Consider the following 17,028-nt stretch of genomic DNA (forward strand, 5'->3'; position numbering starts at 1 on the left):
AATATGCAATTTTGCTTTTTATAAAAGCAAAATACTGCAGCTACTGTGCCCACATTTTTTGCGAAAGTAAAACTTCACAGAGTGAAAGAATATCTGTTCAAGAGGTCCCATTAATTTACTCCAGATTCAGTTCTGGACTCTGGAGAGGCTACTGAACGCCAAAATTAAACCAAAAAGGTGCTTCAACAAAACTGGCCTTTTATCTTGATGTATAGATTTCTTAATGCCTCGTTTCTTTCTGTCTGTGTATCTCATTAGTGTAGCTACTACTCACGTGTTTGGCCACCAGTCCGGTACCACACGCCACATCCAGCACGACGGCTGCTTCTCGYGCGCTGCTGAAATGGGACGAGATGCAGTCYGCTGCCAGACTCGGTGCACGGTAATCCAAAACGGCCACATCCTGTTTAAAAAATGGTAAAAACTGAAAGGAAAGCTGTTTTCTTTGGTCTCCCACTTCTACATTTAAGAGAAAACACTGTTTTAATATGTAGAAAAATTACTTTAAAGGAATACACTGAACCCAGTAGGTGTTAAGCAGATTGAGCAAATTATGCAACGTAAGGTTCGGAACTTTGCAGAAATTATTAAAATGGCATGGTACAAAATCAAATTACTCACCAAATATTAAATCAATTACTCTGAGAGTCTGTGTCAGTTAAGACTTAAAAATGTTGGTGTTTWTCTGGCTGATTTTCTWTTTTTCTTTATGTGACAACTTGAGTCTTTATGTGATAGTGAAGTGACAGGAAAGCCGGCTGTGAGAAACGATGAAGACATGCAGCAAAGGTCAACGAGTCGGGACTTGAACCCATGACGGCCGAGTCGAGTACTGAGGCCTCAAGTGAAGGTCACAAGTGAAGCAAAGTGAAAACTTTTGTCATTTTACCAACATAGATTGGAATTTCGCACCAAATGTAAAATTAATACAAGTTTATCTRTAGTAGATGTAAAAGAAACTTTGGATTAATGTAGTAGGTTAAGTTATTCCTTCACATGTAGCAACTAACGGAAACATAAGACGATTAGCATCAACAGAAATCCAAAAAGCTGTTTATTTGCCACTTTTGTTTAAATGACTGTTCATTAATCTTAATTTTAGCATTTAGCTTGTCATAGCTATTAAACCGAGAATAAGAAAATAAACCCACCCAATGAGTCTTTTCTCACCTGTTCGTAGTTTTCTGCCCAGCGGTTGTAGAAGCTGATCTTCTCTTCTGATGTGGAGCTTTTATGAGCTGACAAGACAGCAGCTTTTACGCTTTCAAATGTGTTACTGTCAGCAGACATTGTACAAAMACCTGTCACTAATAGTAAAAAAGAAAAACACAATTAATGAACATCTTTAATATATTCAACATTAAAACAGTTTAGCAGCTTTAATTACACTTTATCTTTAAACAACTGCTGGAGATAACAATTTTGCTGATATTTAAATTAATGTAATACTGTTTTTAGACATGTTCGAGATTTACAGGGATGATTACGTTTTGAAACTACATGTTCTATCACAACAACATGACGGAGTAATGTTAAATTCAGCAGCTGCTGAAGATGTGCAAATAAAAGAAGTGTCATAAACCAGTTTTAAACATGAAGTCGCAAGCAATTACCGCCACATCTGCAAGACAACTAATGAGCAGCTGTCAGCCATTTTCAGCTTCTATACTCCCAGCATAACTCCACTGAATATAATATATTATAACATAAATGGCAATAAATGAATATAAATATAATTTATTATCCCATAGTGGGGAAACTCAAGTATACCACCAGCAAGTTAAAGAAACGTGGAAGCTTGCACATTCACACAACGGTAAAGAATACAAAAATAAGAATAAGTGACAAGTTTACAGAATAAGAACAGTAATAATGTRCTTTTTTAATCAATAAATGTGTAACAGAGGGTAAAATCAAGAAATAGCAGAACAGTAAAACTCTATTGTAATATAATGAAACAAAAGCTTCTACAAAATCTTAACCATACTAAATGTATTTTTTATTCTGTCTTTCAAATTAACATAACTGCAATCATCAACGTTATAGAAAAAGGCCTGTTTGTTGCTTTTTGCAACACAGAAAAACAATTACACCATAATGTATATTTTTCTTTAAAACTATCGTGTAAGTAATATGAAACAATTGTATTTTGAGTTAAGGTCATCATAAAATAGGAATTTCTCGTCATACAGTGCAAGATTTTATACACAAAAACARCTTCTCCCGACTCAGTAAAACATAACACATTTAACTATAATGTTGTCTTCTTTCTTGTGTAGTGATATGTAAAGCCCGCTTCTATTTTGTATAAAAAGACAGACGTACATTTACCAAAACTAGCCTCGTTGTTTGGTTACTGTTTATTCAAAGGTTGCAGCGAACTGCACCAGGAAGCGAGATGCATGGACTATGGGTTAACTTTTCCCTCAGTRAAAACGCTCAGGATCTGAGGCGTTTAATTGCAACTTGCTATTCCAAATATCCACAGGTTTTTACTAGAACTTCCGYTTTAAACTCTTAGAATATGTCTTCATTTCTTCAATGATATTTCTATAGAAAAACTCATTACCAAAGTAGTTTTTTGCTTCGGTGTTTTCTCCTACATTCACTGATATTTCAGTGTAAAGYTGATATTTCCGACAGCATTGAAGCAGACACAGGCGCAGTGGCTTTCCTGACTGTTGTTCATGTTYCCACCTGTAGAGCGACTGGGAGTCAAAACAAAAATCTTCTGGAAACTCCTTCTGATTTTGAACAGTCTGCTAACAAGCTAAACACGTAGCACCGACAGCTTTAGCAAGTTTTTTTTTTCTAACTTTAGGAACAAATATATCAGATATAAGTCCACTATGGAGGTTTCGCTAAAGTTTCGCTGTTTTTATAACTTGTTATGGACGGTTTTTGTGTCTTAGCTGTTAGAAAAAGTAGCAGTTTTAGTGAGGAAAGTTAGCTTAGCATTGGTCGCTCCAACACAAACACAAAAGCCCATCCTCCCCTCAGCCTTGCTGGACGGGCTCAAGTTCAACTCTGCTCCCTGGTAATTAGGCCTCATCTATACGTCTAATACCTTATATTTTCCAACTCAAAGCAGCTCTCCTGTGTAAAATCGACTGAAAATATTAGTTTTCGAGGCGTGTTATGTAGGTTATTGATATGAATTGTTTTAGATGGGTTATTACACTGTGTTGAGTTGTGATTTACTTATTCTTCCTTGAACGCATCTCATTGTTTCCACAGTTCTCCAATCTGGAAACACTATCAAAATGTCGATCCTGGGACTGAAGAAGAAACAACCCAAGACTTTCAAAGTTAAAGTCGTCACTATGGATGCTGAGATGGAGTTCAGCTGTGAGGTTAGGATTTCTTCCCACGACCTCTTTTCTGTCTGTCCTTATGTTTAATTGTACAYCCCACACATGAAGTAGTAAATTAAAGAAAGACAAGAAACACAAACATTTGTATAGGATGGAAATGTTGGCTATATAATGCCATGACTTTATCCAGCTGAACAGAAACAAAACGGAAGTTATTATCTTTGGACCTAAAGAGGAGTCCAAAGATAACTTATAATAACTGATCAGGCCCGAAATATGTCACAAACACATAAAGACAGTTACAAAGTCAGCCTTCTGTCACCTGAAGAACATTTCCCAGATTAATGTACCAGAAAGATCTAGAGAAACTCATTTATATGTGTATCTGTTGTTGCATTGATAACTGGCACAGTGTCTTCACAGATCTACCTAAAAAGAAGCAGCATTCAGGTTCTATGCACCACAAATCTGGAACAAACTCCCAGAAAACTGCTAAACAGCCAAAACACTGAGCTCCTTTAAATCAAGCCTAAAACCCACCTGCTCTGAGTTACGTTTGAGACATAATGAATGGAAAATAATAATATTAATATTATATATAATATTATAACAAATAATAATTTGTTTATCCGGACACATTTTGAGCAGGATGACTCTCCAAAATGTTTTTATAAAACCTACTATAGTCATTTGTTTACATTTTTCAATTAAAGAACAACTTTTAATGTAGTTTTAAGGTTTAATACATATTCAATTTAAACATTATGTCAATAAAAGCAAGTACTTTGAAGCCTATTGACAAAGAATAAAGTCTTATAAAAACAAAATATTCCTGTCGCATTACACTATTAATGTAATTGTCTGTGCATATAACATTGCTTAAAAACACACAAAAACTTAAAATGTTGCTAAATTCTTTAGTATTTTGGGATCTAAAGAGCTGCAGGTTTCAGACTAATACAAAATGGCACAAAAATAAATAGGAAGGAAAGTTATACATTATTTAATTTTATTTATTTTTAAATCAGACAAACTGTAGCACATATATGTCCTCTCTCCCTGAGGCAATGTTTTATTGAACAATCTCTTTTTTTTTCATAATTAGAGAGCAATTTTTCCCCATTTTTTCTAATTCCATCTGTTTTGGACTAATCTGCTGTTAGGATTTCTTTTTCCATGTTTGCTGCTTCCTTCCCAAATCTCTCAGTATAATACATTCAGGTTTGTGGTTCTAATGAGAAAAAGAAAAGGTTAGCATTAATCCTTTTGCACTCCACAGTGTCGGTCATGAGCTGCACAAGCATTTCCTCCACACAAGTGTCCGCTAAAGAGAAAATCGAGAAGACGAGGAATCTTGTTGCAATAAAAAATGAAGCATACCTCCTGAAACATGACATATAATCTTCTTGGAGGTGTATTAGTCAGGTTTGGCCTGGGGAAATTGGTTCTGCAGACTTCTGTGTCTGCGCATGTCCTGACTCATCTTGTTTAATGATCAGTCATAGATGGAAGTGGACAGTCTGACTCTGAACTACAAACGTCTGTCTGCTGTTTGGAGAGAAAGAAGGGAATAAAACATCATCCACTGCTTTTCTGCTGCTTCATCACTTGAAAAAATATTCTGTTAGTTTTTATTTATCCATCATACATAAACTGTAGATTATGAACATGCCACTTCATGTTAGGTTATTATTTACAAGTTCAGAACAACGTAACATTTGATTAGTCTGTACTAAATAAGAACTGCTAATGATTAGTCCAAGGAAGAAGTGCCACATATTACTGCAAACGGATGTGCAGTAAACCAACTTGTGGCTTGTTTGCTTAAACAAAGCAGAGAGTAAGTTTGTCTGACAGAGGAAGAAGAAGTGACTCGTCAGGAACAGATGAAGGTAATAATGTTTAGCTTGGAGGGTTTTTTTTAAGCAAAAATCTACAAAAATGAGCGAAACAAAAATATAAAATAAAACAACAATCACTTAGGAATCTATCGTATTTTCCGCACTATAAGGCGCACCTTCAATGAATGGCCTATTTTAAAACTTTTTTCATATATAAGGCGCATAGAATAGACGCTACAGTAGAGGCTGGAGTTACGTTATGCATCCACTAGATGGAGCTGCACTAAAGTGAATATCAACAAAACAGTCCGACTCGGGTCGGCGAGGAGAGCCTTCCGCTACTGGGCCTGGGCCGGACGATGGTGACCCGTCTCCGTTTGCGCACAGCATGTTGGTGGAGAACGTGGTGCTAAATGACCTGCAGACGACCTGATTATCAGGTCGGTAGGTAGATAGGTCAGTCAAACTTTATTAACAAACCAGCGTTCTGACAACTATCCCAGCATGCACCGCGCGCTTCTTCTTCTACAGGGAAAATGAAGTCGGCGGCTGCTTACCGTAATTGCTAGACCTGTTGTGGCTCAATATTGGTCCATATATAAGGCGCACCGGGTTATAAGGCGCACTGTCGGCTTTTGAGGAAATTGAAGGTTTTTAGGTGAGCCTTATAGTGCGAAAAATACGGTAAGAATAATTGGAAATTGCTAAAGAAGAGAGATTTATTTAAGCAAAGAAGGCGAGAAACAAGGTCAAAGATTCAAACTTGTTGGGTGAATAACCTAAATAACAGACGACAATAAATGTGTTGTGGAGCTCATACGTCTATTTAGTCAATAATTTAGCAGCCAACAGGGTTTTTGAATCACTTATTTTATCATTTGATTCAAATGCAGTTAATTAATTATAGACCCTTCAATTGAAGTGATTTTACATTTTAAGCCACTTTATTTTAGGTATTTTATTTAAGGCAAATAAGTAATAAATTCAAATTTTTTAACTGAGCTGGTTGATACTTAAAGTCGGATGTGCTTGGTATCTTAACTCCCAAGTTTTTATCTGTTTAAGTGCTGATTCCACTTCCATTATTTTGCAATCCTGTTATAAATATTTTGTTAAAAACGAGAAAAGCTTGTAATATAAATTCAAGTGTTATACCTAAAGGTTCCTGCAGGGGGCAGAAGTGCCACTGGCTTCTTTCTGCTTGTTCCTGAAAATCTCAGAAAAGCAACTGCAGGAAAAAGGTTTTAACGTCGCTCTGCTTGTCTCAGGTCAAATGGAAAGGTAAAGATTTGTTTGACCTGGTGTGTCGCACCGTCGGTTTGAGGGAGACCTGGTTCTTTGGACTCAGATACACGGTGAAGGACACCTACGCCTGGCTTAAACAGGAGAAACGGGTGAGTGAAGCGCTTCATCAATAAAGTCTGACTGTAGCTGCTACTTCTAATGAAGATTATTGGTTACTTGAGCCCAGAATTGTTTTCCTCTTAATGTGTTTTTTCCAACAAGGTTCTGGATCAGGAGGTTCCTAAGGATTCCCCCATAACGTTTCACTTTCTAGCAAAATTCTTCCCTGAGAAAGTTGAAGAAGAACTGGTCCAAGAAATCACCCAACACCTATTTTTCTTACAGGTAGCAACAAAAATATAATGCATTTTGTGTGTTTTTGTGTAAATATCATAAACTTGGTGTGAAACTCTTATTTTCAGGTGAAAAAACAGATACTAGATGAAGAGATATTCTGTTCCCCTGAAGCTTCAGTGCTTTTGGCCTCTTATGCTGTCCAGGCAAAGGTAGGAGGACAATGCAAAGCTACAGACATTATTTTTAAATTTCAGACATTTTGAGACGTAAACCATAAAGGCTGATGATCAGTTCGCAAATTTAAAGTTCTTTGAATGTTGTGTCTTATCTACTAAGGGTCAAAATTATATAAAAAAGGCTTAAAGGTATATAAATAGTCCAATTTAATGGGTGAATAATATTCTTTAGCAAGTTTCATTTGTAACACAAATTCCCACCAGATTGGTAGATTTTATACAAAGTGGTTTTTTTATTTAGCTTTTAAGCATGTTGTCAGGGTGAGATTAACTAAGGCAATGTCAGCGTTTCACGGAATCAAAAGGGCAGAGAAATGAATATCATAAATTGTTTATAGTGTGATGAAGTGTTTTTACGCTGCAGAAATGTTTTTATTCGTTGAAACCAGGAGCTGGAGTTGTAAATTAGTAAATTGCTTCTCTGTGTGCAGATCGGGTCAATTTATTAAACTTACGTTTGGATAATGAAGAATCAAATCTAAAAACAAACAACAAAAAAAGAACAGTTGAGGTTTTTTTGTTCTAGAGGCTGAAACTCTCCCAATATATCTGCTTTCTTTGCAGCTAAATAATGCAGCATGCTTATTGTCTTAACAATTAAGCTTCTGTTTAATTGTTAGAGAAGAAGCTTGTTGATGGGTACAAAAGACAAAGAACAAGATTAAGGAGCAACTTACAGGATATAATTAATATAAGTACACTGCTCAAAAAAATAAAGGGAACACTTAAACAACACAATATAACTCCAAGTAAATCAAACTTCTGTGAAATCAAACTGTCCACTTAGGGAGCAACACTGATTGACAACGGGGACCCTCGTCGGGTCAATCAGTGTTGCTTCCTAAGTGGACAGTTTGATTTCACAGAAGTTTGATTTACTTGGAGTTATATTGTGTTGTTTAAGTGTTCCCTTTATTTTTTTGAGCAGTATATAAATAATCTGGACTGTATATGTGGATTAGAAGAAACTACAGAGAAAATTTAAATTAATTTATTCAATTCTTGTTTTAAAAATGATTTGAACTTGTTTTTGTATCATCATCACATCCTGGAAGTATTAAAAGATCAAAATTGAAATTAATGATTGTATAAACATCTAACCTAAGACATGATATACTGTTTAAATTAATAGATAAGTATATTCTGTTTTAATTTAGACATAGTAGTATGTCTAAGAGCCACATTAATGCTTTATTTTTCTTATTTCTTAATGTCCATCCCAGTACGGGGACTACGACCCAAACTTTCACAAGCCGGGTTTTCTTGCACAAGATGAGCTGTTGCCAAAAAGGGTAAGCATGCTAAGCTAAGCTACGTCCAGACGTCAGTGAAAACAGGTTATTTGTTAGATTCCTGATTGTTTTCCATGGGAACATCTCAGGTACTGATGCAGTACCAAATGACTGCGGACATGTGGGAGGAGAAGATCACAGCTTGGTACGCCGAACACAGAGGCATCGCCAGGTACGACTTCCTTTAAATTAGCAACAGTTTACTAAAGGTTTGGGTTTTAATTGCAATGCCTCTTTCTGCTCAGAGACGAAGCAGAGATGGAATACCTGAAGATCGCCCAGGACCTCGAAATGTACGGTGTTAGCTACTTTGCCATTACTGTGAGTGTTGATGACTGCAGCACGACTAAACCGGTCCACAGCGCTAAGAACAGTTCTTAACCTGTAGTATTGTTTAATGTACAGCAAAATAAGAGAGACACAGACCTGTTACTGGGTGTGGACGCTCAGGGTCTCCATATCTACAACCCCAACAACAAACTGAACCCAAACAAGTCTTTCCCCTGGAGCGGGATCCGCAACATCTCCTACAGCGAGAAGGAGGTGAGTGCACAGACTTTTAATCCGTTTCTGTGGGTTTAAGGAAATAACTTTGACACTTTTAGTACATTTTGTCACATTACTACCACAACATGGTGCTCAACTGCAGTGGTAGGAAAACAAAAAGTCATTTTTTATTTTTAGTTGGGAATATTTTGTTGCAGTTACACCTGCTCAACTTTTGAAAAATTTATAGTTAATTGTTTGCCCATTTTTCTTTTCAAAATATCTAAAATTTTGCTAGATTGGATAGAGATCATCTGTGAACACTAACTCTGAAGATTTACTACGGATTCTAAATTAGATTTCAGTTTAGACTTTGACTAGGACTTTGTAAAAAATGAACATGCTTCAATCTAAACCACTCTATTGCAGCTCAGGGTGTTTGATTAGAGTCGTCAAACTCACTTTTATTTTGGGCCATATAGAGATTATGAACATTCTTAAAGGGCCGGTTGTGGTAAAAGGTAACAGAAGTCATTAATAAGCTCTGTTAATGAGTAAACAGCCTGCTGTGCACTTAAATAATACCCAACATCATTACATTGATGTAATTTGTGAATAAAATAATTCTGGCTTTAATTTGATCTTAGAAAACTAAAGTCAGAAAAATTCTGGTGAATTCTGAAAAAAAGAGAATTCTAAGGAAAAAAATCTGAATTTATTTTCCTGTGGCCCTGTTCCTCTTCTGTTGAAAACTGCTTTCATTTAACTGATAAAATACCATTTAAGCATTCATCAGTAAAAATCTAATTCTGAGTTTTTACTTCCAAAGCTAGGATTACTGCAGGAGAGTTTTTGTAATTTGTAGTAACCGAGCCTCCGTTCTTGCAGTTCACAATCAAACCTCTGGATAAGAAGAAAGATGTCTTCAAGTTCTACTCATCCCAGCTGCGTGTCAACAAGCTGGTGCGTTTATTTTTGTAGCTAAATCACTTGTCTGTGTTGGCAGTGAATGATGTTTCTTTGTGCTTCAGATCCTGCAGCTGTGCATCGGGAACCACGATCTGTTCATGAGGAGGAGGAAGGTGGACTCCATCGAAGTGCAGCAGATGAAGGCTCAGGCCAAAGAGGAGAAGGCCCGCAAGAAGGTTGGGGGGGAAAAATACAGATTTTAATTATGAATGTTTAAAACGCTGGATGGAGGAATAGGAAAAGAAATGTGTGATTCCACATTTTATTCTTGCTTTTTTCCCTATTTGCTTTTCCGTCTTTCTGCTTTTCCTTAATTTGGTCTTTTTCTCCTCATTTCCTCTCCATCATTTGTTTCTTCCTTCCTCCTTTCCTTCCTTGTTCTTCTCATTCCTGTTGTCTTTCCTCTTGTTTTTCTCTTTTCCTCACAGCTACTCTTCCTTTCTTCCTTCCTTCCTGCATTTTTCTCTTTGTGTAACTTTTTTTCCATGCTCACTTCTTTCCTTCCTTCCTTGATTATTCATTTTCTTCTCTTCTTTTGCTTCCTTCCTTCTTATTCTTACTTTTTCCCTCCCTTCCTTCTTTGGTTCCTTCTTTTAGTTTTTCCTCTCTACCTTCTTTTATGTTTTGTTCTTTCCTTTAATCCCTTTTTTGTTTCTTATTCCCCTCTTGCTTTCTCTCCTTCCTTTGGGTTTTTCCAGTTTTTGTATTAAAACTTCATCTTTTCGTCATTCTGCTTGTACTTCATTGTCTTTTCTCCCTATTCTCCTTCCTTCCTTCCTCCTTTACTTTTTCCTTCCTTGTTCTTGTCATTCCTGTTGTCTTTCCTCTTGTTTTTCTGTCACTATCCTTCCTTTCTTCCTTCCTGTAATTTTCTTTTATCTTTATTTTAATGCTCACTCCTTTCCTTCCTCCTTTCTTTGTCTCCTCTTCCTTGCTTGCTTCATTCTTTCCTTGATAAATTCCTTCTTTCAGTTTTTTCTCTCTACCTTCTTTTATGTTTTGTTCTTTCCTTTAATCCCTTCTTCTGTCGCTGTATTTTTTCTTCTCCTGCTCTTTCCTCTCTCTCCCTCATGTGGATTTTGTCGGTTTTGTATTAAAAACTAATATCAACAGAAATATCTCCTCTAAATTCACTGTAAATGTTTGTGTTCATAACTTAAAAATGATCCAGACTGAATGGTTTGAACTGATTTACTCAAATCACTGAGTAAATCTGTGATTTGAGTCCAGGATTGGATTTTGACTTGAAAAGTGTTGAAAACGTGACGATCCACTGTGTTCGGTTGTGTTTAATTCTGAGTCTTTGGTTTTTCTCCTCCATCTAGATGGAGCGTCAGATCCTGGCTCGGGAAAAGCAGATGAGAGAGGAAGCAGAGCGAGCGAAAGAGGAGATGGAGCGAAGACTTTTCCAGCTGCAGGACGAGGCGCGGCTCGCTAACGAGGCGCTGGTGAGATCTCCGATGTTTCAGACTCAGACTACGCGTGAGCGAATGAAACGGTTAAAAATCACATTCCTGAATCATGATTCGTATTTCCTGTCTTCATTTGTTCGTCCAGCTGCGGTCTGAGGAGACGGCAGACCTGCTGGCAGAAAAGGCCCAGATCGCTGAGGAGGAGGCTAAGCTTCTGGCTCACAAAGCTGCAGAGGCTGAGCAGGACCGACAGAGGTTAGAGGTCACAGCCATGAAGACCAAGGAGGAGAAACGCCTGATGGAGCAGAAGATGAGGGAGGCGGAGCAGCTGGCTGTAAAGCTGGTGGAGCAGTCAGAGAGGAGGTGTGAAATTATCTTTACTACTGCTGCTCTGAGTGTTTTACTGTAATAATTACTGCTTTCCTCATGGCTTTTCTGCAGATGTACCATTTATTACATGCTTGTATCTATTTACAAAAGATGAAGTGGCAGGAAACTGTCCTAATTAAAGCCTAATCACAGATATTAGCTCCTGGTGTCTCTTTATAAGCTTCAGTTTTAAATGAAGAAGCTTGTTGAAGCCTGTAGTTGTGCTTTGCTTATATTTCTGGGGAAAATAAAATCTTTTAACACAGATTGTAGCGAATCTATGTACCACAAGCTGTTTCCTAAAAAGGAAATACTATGATGTGTCACAAACTAACCGAACTGAAAACTAACCGCACCGCGTTTGTGTTCATGTTGGATTCAATCTGTGATTTTAGACCCAAAACTGCAAATATTTAGTTTTATAACATTATGTGCATGTTTCTTTTATATTATTATTTTGAGAGAAAACAGATTTTGTTTCCCAGGATTTTAGATAAATTGCCTTAACTTATGAAAGAAATTCTCCATTTGTGCTGCATTTTAAAGATGCTAATAAATGTGTCCAGAGGTCATTAGAAAAAATCTCTTTAATGTTTTTATCTTTACTTTTTAAGTTCTTTTTATTTCTCTTTCTCACTGTTTCCGTTTTAATGATGTAAAGCCCCCCGGAAAACGTCCCAGTTAAACGACGTTTAACTAAAGTCCTATGGGTTTAGAGTCCCAGTTGACGGCGTTTCAACTAAAAACCTAGAGGTTGGAGTCCTTGTCCAACGGTGTTTTTGACTAAAGTCCCAGAGGGTTAGAGTCCCAGTTAAACGACGTTTAACTGAAATCCTAAAAGGGGTGCAGGTTTTAATGTTTTTATCTTTTTTTAAAATCCCTTTCTCTTTCTCACTGTTTATTCAATGTCACATGCTTTTTTTTATTTTAATTATGTAAAGCACTTTGAAATGCCTTGCTACTGATATGTGCTATACAAATAAAATTTGATTGATTGATTAGAGGTCAACCATCCCAAATTCAAATCAGGCAAAATTAGTGTCAAATATTTGTGCTACGTTTGTGCTGGTTAGTGCAGCAAAAATGTTAATTTGTGCTGCTTTTATTTTGAAGATATTAATGAAATGTATAGGTCCCCCCACATGACTCAAGTCAAACAAAATTGGTTTCAAATTTTTGTGCAAAATTTTAATTGGTGTTGCCATAATTTTTAAAGATATGAATAAAAAAGGTTATCAGAGGTCAACCAGCCGCCCTGCTCACATTTACAAAATCAAAAGAATGTGGTCTCAATCATCTCAGCTACGTGTGTGCAGCAAAAAAAAAAAGTTTGTTCTGCTTTCAATACACTGATGATGACCTCTGCAAACTTCTTTATTAATATATTTAAAATGATCGCGGCACAAACAAAAACCTTTGCTGCACAAACGTTTGACAGTGATTTAGTTAGATTTGAAGAAGGCAGGAGTAGAGGCAACTTCATTTGTTCCTACTTAATAAATGTGTCCAAACTAACACTAGTATTAATAAACCATTATACTGGAACTAATCAGGATTTTATTTGAAGGTTTTTATCTTTACGAGGGGAACCAAAATGATGTATTTCCTGCAGATTAGCTGAGCGGTTTTATTGATCTGTCAGTCGTCTGATTCCAGGCTGAAAGAAGCAGATCACCTGAAGCAGGACCTGACAGAAGCAAAGGATGCTGAGCGAAGAGCCAAGCAGAAGCTCCTGGAGATCACCAAAACAACATACCCGGTAGTGATGCACGTTTTAAGTTGTTTTCACATTAATGCGCTCCTCTTTGTTGATGTTTTTTGTTTTCTTTTGAAGGTTATTACTTAGCCATCAGAGTGCACTTCTTTTAGTAGCTGATGCCTTTGATTAGCTTTTCTGCTTTTATGGGTATTTATGGAATTAGAAAATGAAGACAGTCTGATTCATCAGAGCTGACTCAGAGATTTTAAAAAATGACAGAAAGAGAGAGGAAAAAATACATTTTCTGTAAAGACTATTAATACTTAAATGTAAACAAATAGGGTTTGTACACTGTGAAAACACAAAATCTTATTATTATCTTATTAGATTATTTTAAGTAAATTATTCCTTAATATTGATGAAAAATTACTAGATTCATTGGCAGATTATTTCACTTATGACATGGGAAAAATGTCGGAACTAGTAATTTTTCATCAATATTAAGGAATGATTTACTTAAAACAAGCTCCTGTATCTTGCCAAAAACTTACTTGTAAGTTAGTTTTTCTTATTTCAAGTGTAATACCATATTTGCACTAAAAACTATGCGGAAAAAACACTTGGCAAGAGAAAGAATGAATCAAAAAATATTGTAATAAATAGTTTGCATTCAATCGGACCTTGAGCTGCAGCGCAGCAATAAAAGAACTGTGTTTTCATTTGCATTCAGGATAAATGTAGCATATGCTAGCATGATAGTTTTCACAATCAGAAAGCAAGTTGACATGTGTTTGTGTCCTTCAGCTCATAGCTGCGTACTCTGCTCCGCCTGCGCCTCCCGAAGCAGCCGACTTCAGCTATGATTCAGCGTCGTCGCGCCTCGACTTCAAGGACTCGGACATGAAGAGGCTGTCCATGGAGATCGAGAGAGAGCGGTGAGGCGGCGGCGGCCCAAACACGCGACGCTTCACCTGTTATTTAGGAGACGACTCAGCTCTGATGCTGACGCTGCTATGCATTTACACAGGCTGGAGTACATGGAGAAGAGCAAACACCTGCAGGACCAGCTGAAGGAGCTGAAGTCGGAGATCGAGTCTCTGAAGCTGGAGGAGCAGCAGCAGCAGCAGGCCAGCATGTACAGCCTCCCTGCAGAGGCCAGAGGTTACGTCCCCGAACCTGCATACATACCTCACAGCAACGTGAGTGTGCCAACCGATCTTACTCTGATTATCGGCATCGTGGAGGATTGGACTGTTGGAGTGTTTAGGAAAGTAAAAGAGCAAAATAAACTATCAAATGTTTTTGAAATGTTTCTAAAATAGGGATGCGCTGATAAATCTGCACCGATTTTGTTAATTTTGGGACATTGGAGATCGGTCGATACTTGCATGTGAAGCGAATTGTATCTATTTTTGCTATATTTAGGAACATTTCGGACAAAACAAATTGGTATCAATCAAAATTATAATCGTCAGGTCAGGTTTTTCAAAGATCGGTTATCGGCGATCAGTCAGTAATCTGCAGTCGGTGCACTAATATTGTCGGCTTTCTTTTTTAATGAATCTCTATGAATATCGAGAACATAGCCAGAGTTCCTACATAGTAAATGGTAAATGGACTGAACTTATATAGCGCTCAATCATTTTTGACCACTCAAAGCGCTTTACACTAGAGTCACATTCACCCATTCACACTCACAAACGCTCACACATTCATACACCGATACACAGCTCGGTAAGCAACTTGTCTGGAAAATTAGTCTGGAAAATATTAAATATATCTCATGACCAGCAGAAAGGAAAAGGAGAGTTTATTTTAAATGATTATGCCTTATAGTTTAACATACACAACATCTGTGGTGTAAAAGGCAAATAGAAAATGGCACTAAAGAGGTTCAATCTAAGGAAAACTAATTCTAAGTTACATTAAAACATGCTTTATTATTAGTAGCAATCAACCTTTACAGTATGAGGAAGTTTCCTTTTCAGATGCATATTGTAAATGTGCTTTTAGGTTATTAAAAATCTTAAGATTTAAACTTATTTACATATAATAAAAACCTCCTGAATGAATGTTTCCACACAGCTGTTTTGTTTTTCTTAGTTTTCCTCACAGATTGTTTGTGTGTCTTGATTTGCAGCGAAACTCGGCCTACATGTCTCAGATGGCCTTCTTTGAAGAAGTGTGATCGCTGCGTTTCCAGATGAGACAAAAGGGCATCTGCAGCTGTGAATTTGCCTTTTTTCTGTGTTGTATCGTTCCTGACTGGGAGCAGCAGCAGACAGAGACCTGCCACCGCTCTGTTTGCCTCGGAAAGACTTTGGATCTGTCCAGACAGACACTCCTCGCTTTGCTGCAGCAACTTCACCATTTCTGTTACATGCAAAGAAACAGTGACACAAAGGTCATTAGTCCAGGATGTGGGGCTGAAGTTTTAAGTGTTTTGCAGCAGCTTTAGATGATCAAATGCAGAGGGATAAGCCACAACATTATGACTATCTTCCTGCGATCGAGTCAGTTGATCAGTTTGTACTTTGGAAATGTGGAAAACAGAATATGAGGGTTTTATGGTACGTGATAGCGCGACTGTAGGAAATCAGAGGAGCGCTACAATGAGGGAGTAGTTTAAAAGTGTCGGCTTGCAATGTTCCAGGTAGAAGCTAACATCCACTCAAAGTGAAACATAAACTAGATTTTAACTGTTCCTGTTCTGACTAGATATTTAACTACTCTTCTTATCAGAGGTGGAAGAATTCATTTAATTTTTATTTTTAAGTATAGCTTATGAAAGCTAGAAGCGTTCTTGCAAAATCATAAAAACTAGTATTTTTGTCTAGTTTCTAGACAAAAATATCTTTGTCCACTTGAAATAAGACAAAACTAACTTAGAAGTAACTTTCCAGCAAGATACAGGAGCTTGTTTTAACTTATTATTGATGAAAAAGTATTTGTTTCATTGGCAGATTATTTCACGTGTAACATAGGATGACATTTTTTATTTTCTCATCAATATTAAGGAATTATTGACTTAAAGCAAACTCAGATTTTTTGCCGAAAAGTTTACTTGTAAGTTAGTTTTTATTGTTTCAGGTGTAGTAAGATATTTTCACTAGAAACTAGAAAAACACCCTTGGCAGGATTTTGTGTTTTTTGCAGTGTATCCAGTCCAAACCCAGTTTTGATTTGTGTTTGGGTCATTTATTCCACCACTCACCTCTAGGTTTCATACATAATACTCAATTATTTGAAGGGAACTTAAAAAGGAAAAGAAAAAAGAAAGCACTTGAATCCTCCAGGCATATTTTTTGTCTTTTGCACAAACTTTGTCTTTTCTGGCCATTAAAGTTCCTCTAGAAAGTCTTTTGACATCCATTTTTAGCTCGTTGTGTTTACACAAAGGTCCAACTGTCTTCCATATGAACGCTAACATTTAGGGGTTTTTTTCTCGACAGACATCACATGATTTCAAGTGTTTCTCGGTTATTATTCACGATGTTATGGCTTATATTCACCACAATGCTTTGAACAGGAAGATTGGAGTCAAATTTAAGAATTTTAGTCTTTTTCAGATGAACAAGCAGCTTTTGAATTGCAGGCTGATTTAAAGATAAATAATATGTTCGCAAAGATGCTATTGAAGGTGGCATCAAACACTACAGCAGTTCCCTTAATACTTACTTGCGTCGTCATTGCAGGCGCATCATAAGGGAGCGACGATGTGTAACAGTGTTTAACTCGGGTTTTTGGCCTTCATTTTTTATTTATGTTTTATCTCCTGAACCGCCTTTACTGATGCCACACAGGTGCCTTTTAGTGCAGAGGTTAGATT

At 36.9% G+C, this 17,028-nt stretch overlaps 2 protein-coding genes across 3 annotated transcripts in view; one reads left to right on the top strand and one right to left on the bottom strand.

Moving 5' to 3' along the window:
- The window catches only part of mettl27 (methyltransferase like 27), a 5,176-nt gene extending 2,758 nt beyond the window's left edge, over positions 1-2,418 (bottom strand). The window contains exons 1-3 of one of the 2 annotated variants that reach the window (XM_008427399.2): positions 2,326-2,418; positions 1,171-1,307; positions 275-403 (exon numbers count right to left, since the gene is read on the bottom strand). In XM_008427399.2, the coding sequence (XP_008425621.1) occupies positions 275-403; positions 1,171-1,290 (249 nt within the window). In that variant the 5' untranslated portion in view covers positions 1,291-1,307; positions 2,326-2,418. The remainder of the gene's footprint in view (positions 1-274; positions 404-1,170; positions 1,308-2,325) is intronic. The other variant, XM_008427400.2, reaches the window with a different exon arrangement.
- A 287-nt stretch (positions 2,419-2,705) lies between these two features.
- Positions 2,706-16,081, top strand: nf2b (NF2, moesin-ezrin-radixin like (MERLIN) tumor suppressor b). Its single transcript, XM_008427398.2, has 17 exons — positions 2,706-3,037; positions 3,238-3,353; positions 6,424-6,549; positions 6,662-6,784; positions 6,862-6,945; positions 8,196-8,264; positions 8,354-8,436; positions 8,510-8,585; positions 8,670-8,807; positions 9,639-9,713; positions 9,782-9,895; positions 11,045-11,167; positions 11,277-11,494; positions 13,157-13,259; positions 14,004-14,134; positions 14,227-14,398; positions 15,340-16,081. The coding sequence occupies exons 2-17, from the start codon at positions 3,264-3,266 to the stop codon at positions 15,385-15,387; spliced, it is 1,773 nt and encodes a 590-aa protein (XP_008425620.1). The 5' UTR covers positions 2,706-3,037; positions 3,238-3,263; the 3' UTR covers positions 15,388-16,081.
- Positions 16,082-17,028: the final 947 nt, after the last annotated feature.

Source organism: Poecilia reticulata, linkage group LG14 (assembly GCF_000633615.1).
Source record: "Poecilia reticulata strain Guanapo linkage group LG14, Guppy_female_1.0+MT, whole genome shotgun sequence".
Taxonomy (NCBI): Eukaryota; Metazoa; Chordata; class Actinopteri; order Cyprinodontiformes; family Poeciliidae; genus Poecilia; species Poecilia reticulata.

What these genes read in the sequence shown, in the direction of transcription:
- nf2b (XM_008427398.2), top strand. Translation starts at nt 3,264, where the DNA reads ATGTCGATCCTGGGACTGAAGAAGAAACAACCCAAGACTTTCAAAGTT. An exon ending in AGCTGCGTGTCAACAAGCTG is followed by an intron (nt 9,714 to 9,781) that starts GTGCGTTTATTT and finishes TTTGTGCTTCAG; the next exon opens with ATCCTGCAGCTGTGCATCGG. An exon ending in CATACATACCTCACAGCAAC is followed by an intron (nt 14,399 to 15,339) that starts GTGAGTGTGCCA and finishes CTTGATTTGCAG; the next exon opens with CGAAACTCGGCCTACATGTC.